The following is a 13,878-nucleotide window of genomic DNA, read 5'->3' as shown; positions in this document are numbered from 1 at the left end:
ATTCAATCCTTCCGGCTAATTTTAGCTTGATTTTGCTGATGTGGACATCGGCCGGCCATCGACGCTGACATGGACAACTTTTAATAATATTTTAATATTTTTTTGAATTTTTATTTATTTTCTTTTTCTTTTTCTTTTCTTTTTTCCTCCCCTCCCTCCTTCTTCCAGCTGGTCGCCGAACCGGCGACCGACCAGAGGCCAAAGGACGATAAGGTGACCTCGCCGGATGGCCGCGAGGGCGGCCTCGCGTTGGGCGGGCGAGGCCCGACCTCACCAGATCTGGCGAGAGCGAGCCTCATTATGGCTGGGTGAGGCTCGACCTACCCGAATCTGGTGAGGTCGGGCCTCACCCAGCTGCTGGCGAGGCTCAAGGCCCCACCAAAGGCCTTCAACCTCACGGCCTCCGGCAAGGTCAGGCCTCGCCTGCGGCTAGGAGGCTCGAGCCCTCGCTGAAGGCCGCGAGGTCAAAGGCCTCTGGCGGGGGCTCGAGCCTCGCCAGTGCCTCGCCGGCCTTTGGCCTCTGGCCGGTCGCCAATCCGGAAACCAAGTGGAGGAAGGAGGGAAGGGAGGGGAAAAAGAAAAGAAAATTAAATTTTTAAAAATTATTTAAAAATTATTAAAAGTTGTCCACGTCAGCGCTGGTGACCGGCTATCGGCCGGCTACCTTCTCCGTCAGTAAAATCCGGTCAAAATTGTCTAAAAGAATTGAATTGGCACAAAGACAATAGGTTTAGGACTGAATTGGCACAAAAAAAAGTTTATGACTAAATTGGCACCAATACTAAAGGTTTCTAACTTTTTTGATACTTTTCCCTCTATAGTGGTGTTTCCGGCCAAAAGTTCCTCAACATAGAAGTATGTATTTTACTATGGAAAATCAAACACTCTAGCTCATTATAGTTCAGTTTCTAATCAACCTTAATTAACGGTAAGCGCAAATTTAGGAGTTATGTGAATATTTTATTCTTGAAAAGCTTAATAACAATTACCCTAAAACCACTGATTAAGACCACTAAAAGCGATAAAAACACGTATAAAATCATTTTGAAATCGAAGAAGAACGTATCAAAGCACTCTTTCGAAAGACCCGTTTCTTCTTTTGTTCAATCAGAACTTACAACATCCAATAAGACTATACAAGTCCCGAAATGTCAAAGGAAAAAAAGCTTCACGGAGTGTCGAAAGATGGTCATAGAAATGGACAAATCACATTATTCATCGCCTTCTTAAAATGGGGGACACTTTAGCTTATTCTAAAACTGCTTCATCCTAGATCTCGTCCAGACATCGGGATCCTTAGGATGTAAAGCGAAGAAAGGGTATCCTCACCTCCCATGGAAAAAAAAATTTTAAGGGGAATCAAGGGGACATGACGTGCGGGCACCGGCACGGTAAAATAAGAAACGCATTTATGAAACCCGTTGAGATGGTATGTTTTTTACAAGGGGGCAACGGAGGCTTCAATCCACTTGACGCGCAGTGGACTTCCATGCCATGGCATTCCAATAACAATTGCCCTAAAGGCACTAGGTAAAGATCGCTAAAAGCAATAAAAAGCACACGTTTAAGCATTTTGAGAATCGAAAAAGAACATATCGAAAATAATCTTTCGAGAGAGCCGTTCCCCCTGTTTTTTTACACGTCCGGCGAGAATTTTACTGAGTTACTCCCGAGACGACGACGACGAGGGGGAAAAAATAGCTTCCCCAAAACAAAGTGTCCCGAAAGACGATCATGGGAAATGGGGACAAAATCACATCATTCATCACCACCCTTCTCGAAAATGGGGGACACTTCGATCCAGCCATGACGCTGAGTGCAACGTATCACCCGCAAAATCCCAAAGCCGCGAACAAAAATCAAAAGGGGTCGGCACAAAACGTGGGCCAACCGTCTTAAATCACTCTTGTCTCTCGACGTATTCGGGAAATTGGGAATATATATTCTAAAGATATTAACAAAATAAAAAAATTTATTAATGTATTTTTTTTTTTAACTGAATTATCACGACCGTGGAAGGATCCGATGAACGGGTCAACTCGGTAACATTTGAATCATGTGAAATTGGGCTATGGGGATTTTCCGTTCCCTTTTTTCCTCCTTTTTCTTTTTCTTTTTCGTTTTCTTTTTTTTTTCTCTCAAATCGACGGATTTTTTGGGCCCTAAGTTGACGCGGGGGGGGCCGCGGGGGGCACAAGCCGCCACGTCGTGACAGCTCACGCGCGGTTGGTGGCGGCGGTTACGTGCCAGCACGGCCGGCGGAACGTGAGGCCAATCACGTTCCGCGGTCGCGCCACGTCAGCGGGGATGAGGGACGGGAACCGCCCGCCTGCGCTGCGGAGGAGCTGTCCCCTCGCTTCGCCGCTCCGCCCGCGCCTCCGACGACTCCGGCTCCGGCTCGAGGTCCTTTTTACGGTTTTGCCCCCCGCCCACGTTCTCCAAACAGTTGCCCCCCACCCCACCCTCATCTCTTCCCTCAATCATTCCTCTCCCGATTTTACCTCTTTGCCCCTCGGTTAAATTCCCCCGGTAGCCCCACCCCTGACTTTTTTACCGTGAATTTTTTACCCGTACGAGAAGCGTGTGCGCCTCTCTCGTTCGTCTAAAAGGCTAGATGCACGTTACCAGTTCTGTACATGTCGCTACTAAAAAAAATGCATCCGAGTGTTATGCTCTGGCAAGCGTTCGGGTAAGTTTGGGATGGAGTTCGGGATTGTCCGACGAGTGCATGAAGAGCCTCGACTAATCCCTTCTCGGTACGACGAAAAATGACTTCCGTACTACATATTTGCAATGGGACTTTGGCATTTGCACGAGATCTCGAGATCAATGTACGTGCGCTGTGGGTGGTTTGCTGAGGGAGAAGTTCGAGTTAGATTTTTGGATCATTGGATGGATGTCATGTTGGGCAATTCGGTTGAACTGTGTTTTTTGACGCCGCCGAGGATATGCTAAAAAAATCCAGAACAGGAAACTCGCTTTGCTGTCGAACAGTCAGAGACGATGCGTGCGGGGGCGTTTTTGGTCATTGCGACGGCTTTCATGAGTCCGTTCCACTTCACTCCATTGAAACGATTGAAAAAACTTGTCCGACTTTTTTTAGCTTTGTCTGCCCACCCGTCTCTCTCTCTCTCTCTCTCCTCTGAGTGTTCTCGCATCACCAACATCCTTCCTTCCCTTCTCATAATTCCACTTATCCATCACAGACGCAGAAGCAGTCAGCAAGCAGCCAGAGTTATCATCATTACCACCATCGATTCCATCGGTCTTCTTCTTCTTCTTCTTCTTCTTCTTCCATAACTCGACTTTGGAATTTTACACCTCTTCAACTCCATATCTGAGTTTCCCTTGGACTCTCTGCCTCCTTGGGTCCAGTCTATAAGTATCTCAAGTTCATATCAGAAAGACCCAGAGCCAGAATCACCAGGTGCGTGTACTCACAGAACTACCCTTTATCTTTCTTCTTTAATTCATGCTGATCCCGTCTTGAAAATCATTCCTTTTGTGGGTGAGTGGGTGTCAAGTGTGTGTGAAATCTAGGAATTGCAGTTGATTGTCGCTAGTTGTTGGTGCTTTGGTTCTCTTCGTCAGTTAGCCTTATGGTGTTTTGGCCTCTGGGTGACATTGACTTTGAGAGATGGTGGCAATTCTGCTATCTGGTTGACTCCTAATATGTATGGTATTAAGAATTTTAAGATGATCTCTCTGGTTCTGTGGATAGTTGCTATCTGAAGTGAGAAGTAATATTAAGTGAGGGCAATGTGGACAGCCGAAGGAGTTTGGGGAACTTGCTCCGTTGTTCGGCATGTTGAGGAGTTTCTGATATGTTTGATGAATGTCTTAATGTTGTATTCTACTTCATTTATGAGTCTTGAGTGAAAATTGGAGAAATTGCCGGTAGATTTTCTTCTCAAATTTGTTCTTTCTCTCCATGTTAAACTTTAATTTATTCTCTGTTTGAGATGCTGTTTTATCGGCGGCAATTAAGATGGACTAGCATTCGTGACGACACTCGACTAAAGGTCCTAAAGAGAATGTAGGCTTAATGACATACTCCTCAGGGGAGATCCTCATTTTTCAGCCTACTGAGTTTGAAGTGATGGGAAGTAAGGGATAATGTAATTTATGGATCACTTTCAGAGGACTCTGTCTCAGTTTCATAGTGTTGCATTCTCAAAAGATCTAGGGGCGGTTTCATATTCGTACTTTATGCAAAAAAGAATGACTAATACATGCATTGATGCTCACTGTCTTATCGATTGTTTAAGGATTATGGTGTTTTGTGTCCATGTTCTCCCATCTACGTTGCGACTTTTTTTGTTGACTTTATACGACTTGACTCACCAGTAGAGCTTAGATTGTTTTGGCATCAGAAATGGGGTACTTCTGCTGGCATCCTTGGGATGGTAAAATTGTGGCATGCAGAATATTGAAAGATAAAACATTCAGAATCATGTCCCACATAAAGGGTCTGTTTTCATTTAGTTAGTGCAGAAAATAATTAGTCGCAACTTTTTATTATGTAATGAAGGCAGGCATTTAGGTTGTCTAAGATGCATTTTCTCACCTGGACCTGGGAGCATCACGTCAGTTCCACAAGGATCGTATTTTCTGCTAATCTTCTTTTGTTTATTTTTTATCCTTCCTCTTAGGACCTCCCATTTGCATTCGTTTGGTCTTGATTTCTAAGGGTCTCTGGCAGTTATTCGACTGGAAGTGATTTTGGCAATTCTCAAATGCTTATTTTGGTGCTCCAGGCATTTGATAAATGGACCCTGAAGACGGGATAGCTTCTGAGGACAGGAAAGGTGTTAAAGAGGAAACTTCTGCGGAAGCAATCATACCGGTTTCAAAGCCTGAGGAAGCGACCCCTGAGATTGACTGCTCTAAACAGGTATAGAGAAATTAGACGAACTAAACTCTGTTCCTGTGTCATGTACATACTTGGAATGGGATTCATTTTGCACATTTCCTTTTTCTCTTCAGGATACATCGAGCGCAGGTGTTGGACCACCCAAACTCAAGAAGCTCTCCAAGGACAAATTGAATGTGAAAGGGACCGCTCCGTCTGCTCAAAACCGGAAGCCGGTTCTGTCCCAGAGTTTGTCATTCCCGGCAAAGGGAATCCGTGCTAATGGCATGAGGAAGAGCGTTGATGCGGTCCCAACAAAAGCCGATGCCAAGCATTCCAAAGCAAACATGTCTGGCCTTTCTAATGGATCTGTCAGTTCAGTTGCCATCACGGGTCAACGCGACCGGCTCATGGCCAATGGAGTGAGCTCGAAAGCGTCTAACTTGGGCAATCGACGCTTATTGGTAAGGCTTTGTAGGGATTTGCTGTTTTCTTTGTATCGTTCTTGCCTTTTCTTAAAGTCCCCTCCGAATGTGATTGTGTTAGGCTCAGAAACCTGGCTCTGCAGAGGGAGTGGCCAATGCTCCTCCAACCGAGGTTTCCCTGTAAGTCATGTCAGAGATTCCATAACAGCTCTTGCCAAGTCTTTTGTAAAACTAGGCCTTGTTTACATTTCATTTGACGCAATTGAATATGAGTTTGGCATCAAACATCCAAAATAGTGCCCATTTGGAGTCCTGCTAAGTAAACACGTTCTGTTCCATGTAGTTGCAGCTCGCTCAGTCAAGACCGAAAAATCAACAGATCAACAAACCAGGACATTGAAATCGATGATACCCACTCCACTACCTCGTACTGTTCTTCCCCTAGATATTCATGCTATTTCTGCTAATGAGCATGTAACATTGTCTTCAATATCACATAGAACTAGTTTTTCATAGTCCATGTAATTGTTTGTCAGAACTGCTACTCCTCGTGGTCGCAAGAGTGGCATTTCCGGATTTGCCTCCAGGTTGACTGAGCGTGCTGAGAAAAGGAAGGAGGTTTGCCAACTTAATTAAGCATAAATTTTCGATCGCTGGATCTAGCTCTCTAGTTCATTGTTAATTAGTCAGGACTTAACTGCTCTCTTTCCCACCAGTTCTTTTCTAAACTAGAAGAGAAGATTCAGGAAAAAGAAGCAGAAAAAACCAGCTTGCAAGAGAAGTCAAAGGTCTTACCACTGGCACTTTGATTTCCATTGGTTGTTTCTTTTTTCCATGCAAAATTTCCTTACCACTCCAATTTGGTCCTTGAATAATGTTTCCTGGTTCGATGCAGGAAAACCAGGAGGCAGAGATCAAGCAACTGAGGAAGAGCATGACATTTAAGGCAGCTCCAATGCCAAGCTTCTACAAAGAACCTCCTCCGAAAGTTGAACTTAAAAAGGTCTGTCATCTTTCCTTCTGTTTTCGAGGGAATATTGTAACAGTACAAAGAAAGCAGTAGTTATAATTTCATGTGTGGATAGACAAATAAGGAGTGTATATCATAATTACAATTTGATTTCTCTTTACATAACTTGGATGTTTAGTATGTCATGCAAACTCCTTCAAGATTAACCAGTTGGTAACAATGCATGGGAGTTTTGAAACCCATTTTCATTTAAGATGTTTTTACTCGATCAGCTGCATGTAAGTTATTCACTGTATGCATATTACTGTGAGATATCATATAACTTTTGGGGCACAAACCTTATGGGATATCATCCTTTGAAATTGGAATATTTCCATAGATACCGACCACAAGGGCAAGATCTCCGAAACTCGGGAGGAAGAAGAGCTCGGTCACTACAATGAATAACTCTTCTGAAGGTGGTGGATCTTGTTCCATGCCACGTCTAAACCAAGAAAGCAAATCGTTCAAGGGATCTCAGGTGAAACAGAATAAGGACGATGTTGCTACAAAGATGCCGCTTAAAAAGACCAAATCTAGGCTGACCGCGAGACCGAAGAGCATTGCCAAAGAAACAGAAGTTGAGAGCCGCAATGCCGGCACTGAAGAAACCGCAGAATGCCAAGACCAATACGCAAATCTTGTTGATCACGGGTCTATGGGTGACACATTGGTTCAGTCGAATCAAGCACAAAAGGATGAAGCCACCTTGGTTTCTGCTTCCGAGATAATGCCTCAAGAAGTCGCTGTCGGAGGCTGACGATGAAGACACTAGAACTGTGTATGATAGGTCTTGTGCAATTTATGATTCTTTGTGGTGTTAATATTTTTGTTTCCAGTCATGTGTCAAAGTTATATATGTAACTATAGTTTACATATTCGTGTTCTTTTTTGGTTGTCATTTGTGTTGGTTCCTGGAAAACCGTAGGCCGCTCCAACTAAGAACTCCATTGCTGTCACATGCTAGAGTCCATTCCACAGCTTGAAACTTGTATGTCCATGTTCGTGTGCGTAAAGTATACTTGATATTCTTTAACTGAAGTTGTTCTCGCTAGGTTTTCTGTACATAGTTCGACGTTAATCATGTGCGCATTTTGGTCCTCTATTTGTCAATCGCAACTCGATGATGTATGAGTCAGTGTTTGATTAATTTGGGATCGGTTGCAAGATTCCAGATCATTCCTATTTCAAGAGATACTACGGGAACGGGAAATGTTGTTTCGGTAAGCTCAAAGTAAGCTTAATACAAAGGGCCAGTCGCCCTAACCTTTTCATACTGTGCATGGTATCGGTTTTCGACACGTGGCATCCTATCTTTGGCTCTTTCGATCCATCACGGACAGCCACATGTCACTAGCCGTCTCACAGAGCTCTCTTACAACTAATGCTCGAGCTAGCAGGGGGTAGTACTGTCCTCACAACCCATCTCCTTTCATCCTAAGTCCAAGATGATACTGTGGTGCGCTGCGCTACGCCAACCCTTCTCAAAGACGGGCCACTCCGAACCCCGAGCAAGCTATTCTAGGACAGGGCCTGATGTGAAAGTACGTAAAATGTCCTCCATCTCAATCTGTCAAAAGAAGATGATAGGTTACTGAAAAGAGAAGGGTTATTCAGCTTCACGAGCTGACTTTGAAAGATGGTAGGTTACTGAAAAGAGAAGGGAATAATTTCCAGGTCGTCAATATTTGGCATGTCTCACATTCTTGCTTTCAAAGTCAGCTCGTGAAGCTGAATAACCCAAACTGCAAGGAAATTGTGAAGCGATTGGCAGGGACCCACGAGCCCCCAGAAAAGTCCCATGATTACTTGAGAAGCAAGTCAGATTTTGTGATCAAAAACCAAAAAGCCGAGACCCTCTATGGTGGGTGTCTCAATCTCACCATCAAGACTTGGTTGCCAGTGATTTGCAATCTCTCACCTGGAGTCAAATATCACTTCAGAGGAGATGTCGCCACTTGGCAAAAAGTTTTGATGGCGAGGGACTGACTTTTGGCAATTTGATGTTTATAAGTAATATTTCCTTCCACGTTTTAAGCCCTTCAGTTTAAGGTAGGTGATGATGCATGCTACAGAAAAATTGCCCCTGCACCTGTGAGAGAATACAACCTTTTAACTCAATCGAATCTTTTTAATAATGTCATAAATGCCGAGAAAGTTTACAAAATTGTTTAATGGAAGGGGCAGAACTTATGTTATGTATAGCATATGGCATATTCTTTTAGAGGCTTATTTCCAATCTGTCGCGTCACTTAATATTTCTAGATTGATCTTCCTACATTTAGCGATTGCTCAGAATCTTTATCAGGTTCAAGGAGGACATCAGGGGTTGTTGCGAGTCTTGATTAGAGCCGTGGCTCATAATGCTCAGTTGCTTGTCCTCTAGTTTATAGGAGATTGGACCATCTCAACTGCACAATCAAGAAAATGAAGATCTAACCAAAAGTGGGGACAAAGAAGAGAGAAGCTTAAATGTCTTTGGTACTTTGGCGAAAATACAGCTTTGATAATAAGTACCTTTCACTTTGTGTTATTGCATTTATGGATGTTATGGAAAGGATGGAGAAACAAGGCCCCCAAATCAAAGACTCTGCTTTTCTCGTATTATCGATAATCAATATACTAAATATCGCAATAATGGTTATTAAGCCGGTATCTCAAGCCATTTGTTAAAGTTAGCTAGACCTAGATATAATTAATTAAAAATAATTGAGGAAGAATTACTAGAAAAATAGCCAATCCCCACTAACTCCCCGTGGTTAGAACATCATCTCAATTTCTACCACTCCATGATGTTTTCTTGGCTTCTAGAATTTTAGCATAATGTCCTAATGACCCAATAGAAAAATATATGATAACCTGTACAGAAACTGCCAACTCCATCCAAAGTGGAAATCTCAACCAAAGATATCAATTACTTATTTGTTTCCCAATGTCAAATCTGTCTCTGCTCCCTTACTTCCACTTTCACATTCATGAACTTTTGTAGTCGCTTAGCCAGCCACATTGGTTCGTTTGGGCTTATTCAATGAAGAGGACAGGGCAACACCTAAGCAAGGACCAGCTACTCCTACCTGTCATCATCACCACTAGTAATTTAATCAAACACCTTCCATACCCTTCCCATTATCATAGCCTTATTCTTCTCCTTATTAAATATACCGCCAACCACAATCAAGCAGACCCTTTTCCAGTATTAAAAAAATGCAATAAGTAGACAAAACCATAGGAAGCAAATTTTTTTTTTTATATATGATTTTCATGAAACCGACAAGTTTAGTACATTTAATTGACAGGCAAAAAAGAACCACCACTTAGATACAAAGCAACACGCAGTCTTACAAGAATGGTGCCCATGGATTTGCAGCGGCAGTGTGACAACACAAGAATAATTATACAAAAAAAAAATCGATTTTGGTAATTACAGTATTAAATTTCCAGTAAATGAAAGATTGAGAACATCATCATCTTCTATTTTTATGGTTTTGAGAAAATCCCTGAACCCCATTTATGTCCCAGCCTCATCTATGGATCCCACTGTACCAGAGTCATCCTGATCCTGCAGCATCAAATTCACAGATGTTCTCAGAAACAGCTCACAAAGCATCGGAATCAGAATTTTTTTTGGTCCTTTAAATAAAGAATGGGTTTTTCACCTTGCTCCATATACATGCTTTTGCCTTGCCTCCGTGAAGAGTTTAATTGAAGGAAGAAAGAAATTTATTTATTTTATTGTTTTATTGACATGAGGAAAAATGAGAATGTTGCCCAAAAGCTCCAAGCATACTGCATGCTACTTCCATCAACTTCCCTGTCATGTCAAATGGAACAGAACCGTATTAGCTTTTGGGTAAACTCATTATTGTTTGTCACATTAATCATACGCATAAATAAAAAAAAATCAAAATGACAAAAAAAATCGACCGACAAGAATTAATGCACGGCAACAATGGAACGTGCCCGAATTGACTGGTCACTGGTATCCAAAAGGAAAGTCAGCCATCAGAAAATTTAGAGAAAGAGACAATGCAAATCATTGAAGATGAGCTGGGAATTATATATAGAAGCACCATACACAATAAATAATAATAATAAGAAGAAGAAGAATAATGGCCAAAACATTAGTAAAGACAGGCTGTTGGTGGATATTCAAGACTGGTGGTAGGGTTAGGGGAATGTGGCTCACAGCTGGGCAGTTGTATCCTTTGAATCAAAGACAAAAAGCCCATCAATTTATTTGGCGGAGATTGGCAAATTACGAATTATTTCTCCGTATAATTTACCGGATCCTCGCTCAATATCACTAACCAATCGAGCATTCGCATCACCACGTCAGCCAGTTAAGCCCGCGATGTGACTGGCTTGGCAATACTAAATCCGACGTGTTATGCGGCGGTGCAAGCATTGCCATATTAAAAGCACTTATTACCACATGTGGGTGGGTGGATTTTTCCTTAACGCCTAAGTTGTGTGCGCTTCCTCTAGGCTATACTCAAAATGAATCCTAATCAACTTTAGTCAAAAGAGCGAAGGTGAGATCATCACAATCTGTCCCCAACAAACTCTAAATGAGCTGCTTCTGAATTAATTATTCAAAAAGTACACAAACTCTAGACCATTAAGAAAAAATAACTGTCTTCCTCTCTGCAAATCCCGCAAGACACTTGAAAGAAAAGCAAAGCCAAACTCATCGACAAAACCCCAAGATCGTAAAGTGTAATCCACCTGTCTCGTGAAAGCTGTGTTCTGGTAATGTCACAACATATTCTACTCAAAGTTGGTAACAAAGAACACGTTAAACCCGGACACTGAAACGATCATTAAAAACGATCGAACTTTGGTCCGACCAATGATTGGGGGAAGCAAGTAATATGCCCACTTTAACGTGTGGCATCTGTCTACTTGCCAACCCAGAGAAGGTGTCCTAATCTTGCTTGTTACTCTACACAACAGCTCATCAATCAAAAACACACCAAAAGAGAAAGAAGAACAAAATACGCGTTGTGTGTGCGATTCCTATGTGCCCTACCATTCACCATCAATTATGGGCACCCACAACCAAAGCAGCATCCGACCCACCTCACACATTGGAATGAACTTTTTTAACCCACCCATCGACTTAGTTATCATCAATCTAAGGCTCTTTCTACGTCTCTCTGACCTAATATCTATATGGACAGAACTAGTCAGGACTGGAGACCAATGCAAGGCTCTCAGGTTTCATTTCCTTGGATTTGGCGTGTTAGGACATCCTAATTTGCTTTAGAACCAAGCAATGTCCAAGGCTGGCTCAACATATTCCCAATTCTATGCTCGGTCATGTGGCCACGCTGAATCACATGTCACTCGACAATTTCATACATGTTGGCCCAGTGAACATGGAGTCGAATTCTAATAAATCGAACGCAAGACGATATCACAGATATTTCACGCCACTCAATTGACAATTTCTAGCAGATTTCGCTCCAAATTCAACTCTACATAAGGTCCAATTTCGAAGTAGTTTCTATGTCAATATTAGCAACAACTAACCGCAGTCCAATTAAACTGAAAATCGACTGACACATACCTCTCCTGGGCTTGGCAACAACCTTGACCACTTTCTTCTCCGCCGCTGTCGTACTCGCCGGCGCCGTCTCCTCGGGTGGGAACAGAACCCCATCGATCCCCTGCACCGAGATCCTCCCGTCCGTGTAAATGTCAGGGTCGAACAGGTACGCCGACCCGTCCCCTTGGCCGAACTTCACTGACCCGTCGGCCTCCTGGGCCACCATTTTGTGCGGCAGCCGCAGCGTGTCGTACCGCACCTTCCCGAACCGACGCACCGCATTGTACATACTCTCCTCGGTCTGGTACTCCGGGATGATGTGGTAGTACACGATCTGCTCGGGCGCGCCTGGCTCGCTCAGCTGGTCGGTGGTCAGCTTCGCCATGGCCTCGTCGTTCGGGGCCAGCACGGTCAGCACGTACCCCTCCGACACTAGCCGCCCCATCTCCACCGCCAGCGACGTCAGGTTGACGAGGATGTCGGCCATCTCGTTGTAGCCCCCGTAGTGGAGGAGCGTGTGGATGAAGTCCTTCACCAGGGCCTCGCCGTGGAAGTGCCCGCGCGGGCCACCGGGGCCCGGCGCCGGCGCGGGGGCTAGGGACGGGCCGGGGGCCATCGCGTCGTAGATGGGAAGCGCCGGAGGGGACCCCGCGGGGGCCGGCGGGGCGGGCTTCTTGAGGCGGTGGGTGCGCGGGTCGACCTCCGGCGCGCCCTCCGGCAGGACGGCGGCGATCGAACGGAGGCTCCTCCGGCGGTTGAAGTCCTCCTGGACGGCGCGGGGGATCAGCAGCTGCTGGATCCCGTGGATGACGCCGTCGGGCCTGACGACGTCGTCGGGGCGCACGACCTCCGCCGTGTCGACGGCCTTCAGCCCGGAGCCCCTGGCGACGGCGAGGTGGACGGGGTCGGAGCCGAGGGTGGGGTGAGGGGCGGGGCCGGAATCAGGGGCGGGCCACTGGTGGGAGCCGATGCGGCGGGGGACAATGTGGAAGAGGAGGAGGGACTGGAGGGACCTGAGGTTGCGGGGCTCGAGGAGGAAGCGCTTGAACTCGGGGTCGAGGCCGCGCTCGAGGGCGTCGTTGCGGGGGGCGAAGATGGTGAGGTTGTGGCGGCCGACGGCGTCCTCGAGGGTCTGGAGGAGGAGGGCCTTCTCGACGAGCTCGGCGAGTTCGGTGTAGCGGGAGTCGAGGAGGGCCACGAGGACGGAGTTGGAGTTGATCTGGCCGCCGCCGCCGCCCCCCGCGGTGGAGTTGGAGGGGGGGCGGTGGGGCAATGCGGAGGAGAGAGGCAGGAGGAGGAGGAGGAGGAGGGCGGAGACACCACGGGCGCGGCGGTCCATGGCGATTGGAGGAGGAGGAGGAGGAGGAGTGGGGGTGGTGTTGTGCTGATGATGATGCTGATGCTGATGCTGCTCCGTCGTCGTCGTCTCCTCTCTAAAAAATGGAGGACTTGGGACAACAGCGGGTCTTTGTGAGGGGGAGGAGGAGGGTGAGGGGTTTGCGTAGAGAAGGGGAGAGATGGGGACGCGTGGGAAGAGACTTGTGAGGGAGTAAAAGTAAAATGCTATTACTACTGCTACTCCTACTACTCCAGCAGAGAGAGAAGAGAAGAGAAGAGAAGAGAAGAGAGAGAGACTGTTCAACACTCTTGCATTAAGAGAGAGAGAAGAGAGACAGCGCTTTTTTAGGTGGAGCTTGGGACATCAGACAGCCTGGAAGTGGGGTCCACGCGTCTCTCTCTCTCTCTCTCTTCCCTCTGTCTCCCGCTGTCTCCCGCTGTCTCCCTCTCTCTCTCTCTGTCTCTCTCTCTCTCGCGCTCGCGCGCGCCGGCTCCTTCGTCGCGGCTCCCCTCGGTCAAAGCGGCGACGACGACGTGATCTGGCATTCCTTCTCGGTTTAGAGACTATTCGTATTACATATCGAATCAAAATTTAGAGACTATTCGTGACACTATCTCGATATATTTCGTGGAGGTTGATTGAAGGGTAGTCCATCACTCCTAAACAAATGTCCTTCGCGTCGTTAAGTTCAAAAGCAGTAATAAG

General features: G+C 45.6%; 2 protein-coding genes across 5 annotated transcripts; one reads left to right on the top strand and one right to left on the bottom strand.

Annotated features, from left to right (window-relative positions):
* The first annotated feature begins 3,104 nt into the window (after nt 1–3,104).
* Nucleotides 3,105–7,322, top strand: LOC115671372 (protein WVD2-like 4). 3 transcript variants are annotated; one of them, XM_030592915.2, is made up of 9 exons: nt 3,105–3,427; nt 4,758–4,894; nt 4,987–5,316; nt 5,399–5,457; nt 5,627–5,704; nt 5,814–5,895; nt 5,994–6,065; nt 6,173–6,280; nt 6,627–7,322. In XM_030592915.2, exons 2-9 carry the CDS (start codon nt 4,769–4,771, stop codon nt 7,044–7,046), a joined length of 1,275 nt encoding a protein of 424 aa, XP_030448775.1. In that variant the 5' UTR covers nt 3,105–3,427; nt 4,758–4,768; the 3' UTR covers nt 7,047–7,322. The 3 variants fall into 3 exon arrangements, with proteins under 3 accessions (XP_030448775.1, XP_030448770.1, XP_056158887.1); XM_030592910.2 differs by having other exon boundaries at nt 3,106–3,427; nt 5,621–5,704; XM_056302912.1 differs by lacking the exon at nt 3,105–3,427 and having other exon boundaries at nt 4,736–4,894; nt 5,621–5,704.
* Nucleotides 7,323–9,570: 2,248 nt separating this feature from the next.
* On the bottom strand, nt 9,571–13,188 carry LOC115671541 (fasciclin-like arabinogalactan protein 17). Of its 2 annotated transcripts, none has more exons than XM_030593160.2 (3): nt 11,856–13,188; nt 9,943–10,097; nt 9,571–9,845 (listed from the first exon to the last, which is right to left on the bottom strand). In XM_030593160.2, the coding sequence occupies exons 1-2, from the start codon at nt 13,171–13,173 to the stop codon at nt 10,024–10,026; spliced, it is 1,392 nt and encodes a 463-aa protein (XP_030449020.2). In that variant the 5' UTR covers nt 13,174–13,188; the 3' UTR covers nt 9,571–9,845; nt 9,943–10,023. The 2 variants fall into 2 exon arrangements, with proteins under 2 accessions (XP_030449020.2, XP_030449019.2); XM_030593159.2 differs by having other exon boundaries at nt 9,571–9,839.
* Between the last annotated feature and the right edge of the window lie 690 nt (nt 13,189–13,878).

This window comes from Syzygium oleosum, unplaced genomic scaffold (genome assembly GCF_021117445.2).
Source record: "Syzygium oleosum isolate NSW1041296 unplaced genomic scaffold, Sole_v2.1 Sole_v2.25, whole genome shotgun sequence".
NCBI lineage: Eukaryota > Viridiplantae > Streptophyta > Magnoliopsida > Myrtales > Myrtaceae > Syzygium > Syzygium oleosum.
Note: the sequence above shows the minus strand (reverse complement) of the source record. Positions and strands in the feature narration are given on the sequence as shown.

Bases quoted from the DNA above. Each gene is read 5' to 3' on its own strand.
- LOC115671372 (XM_030592910.2), top strand. From the start codon at position 4,769: ATGGACCCTGAAGACGGGATAGCTTCTGAGGACAGGAAAGGTGTTAAA. The intron at 4,895-4,986 runs GTATAGAGAAAT...TTTTCTCTTCAG, and splicing joins AGATTGACTGCTCTAAACAG to GATACATCGAGCGCAGGTGT. The intron at 6,066-6,172 runs GTCTTACCACTG...GGTTCGATGCAG, and splicing joins GCTTGCAAGAGAAGTCAAAG to GAAAACCAGGAGGCAGAGAT.
- LOC115671541 (XM_030593160.2), bottom strand. From the start codon at position 13,173: ATGGACCGCCGCGCCCGTGGTGTCTCCGCCCTCCTCCTCCTCCTCCTC. The intron at 10,098-11,855 runs GTATGTGTCAGT...TTGACATGACAG, and splicing joins TGTTGCCAAGCCCAGGAGAG to GGAAGTTGATGGAAGTAGCA.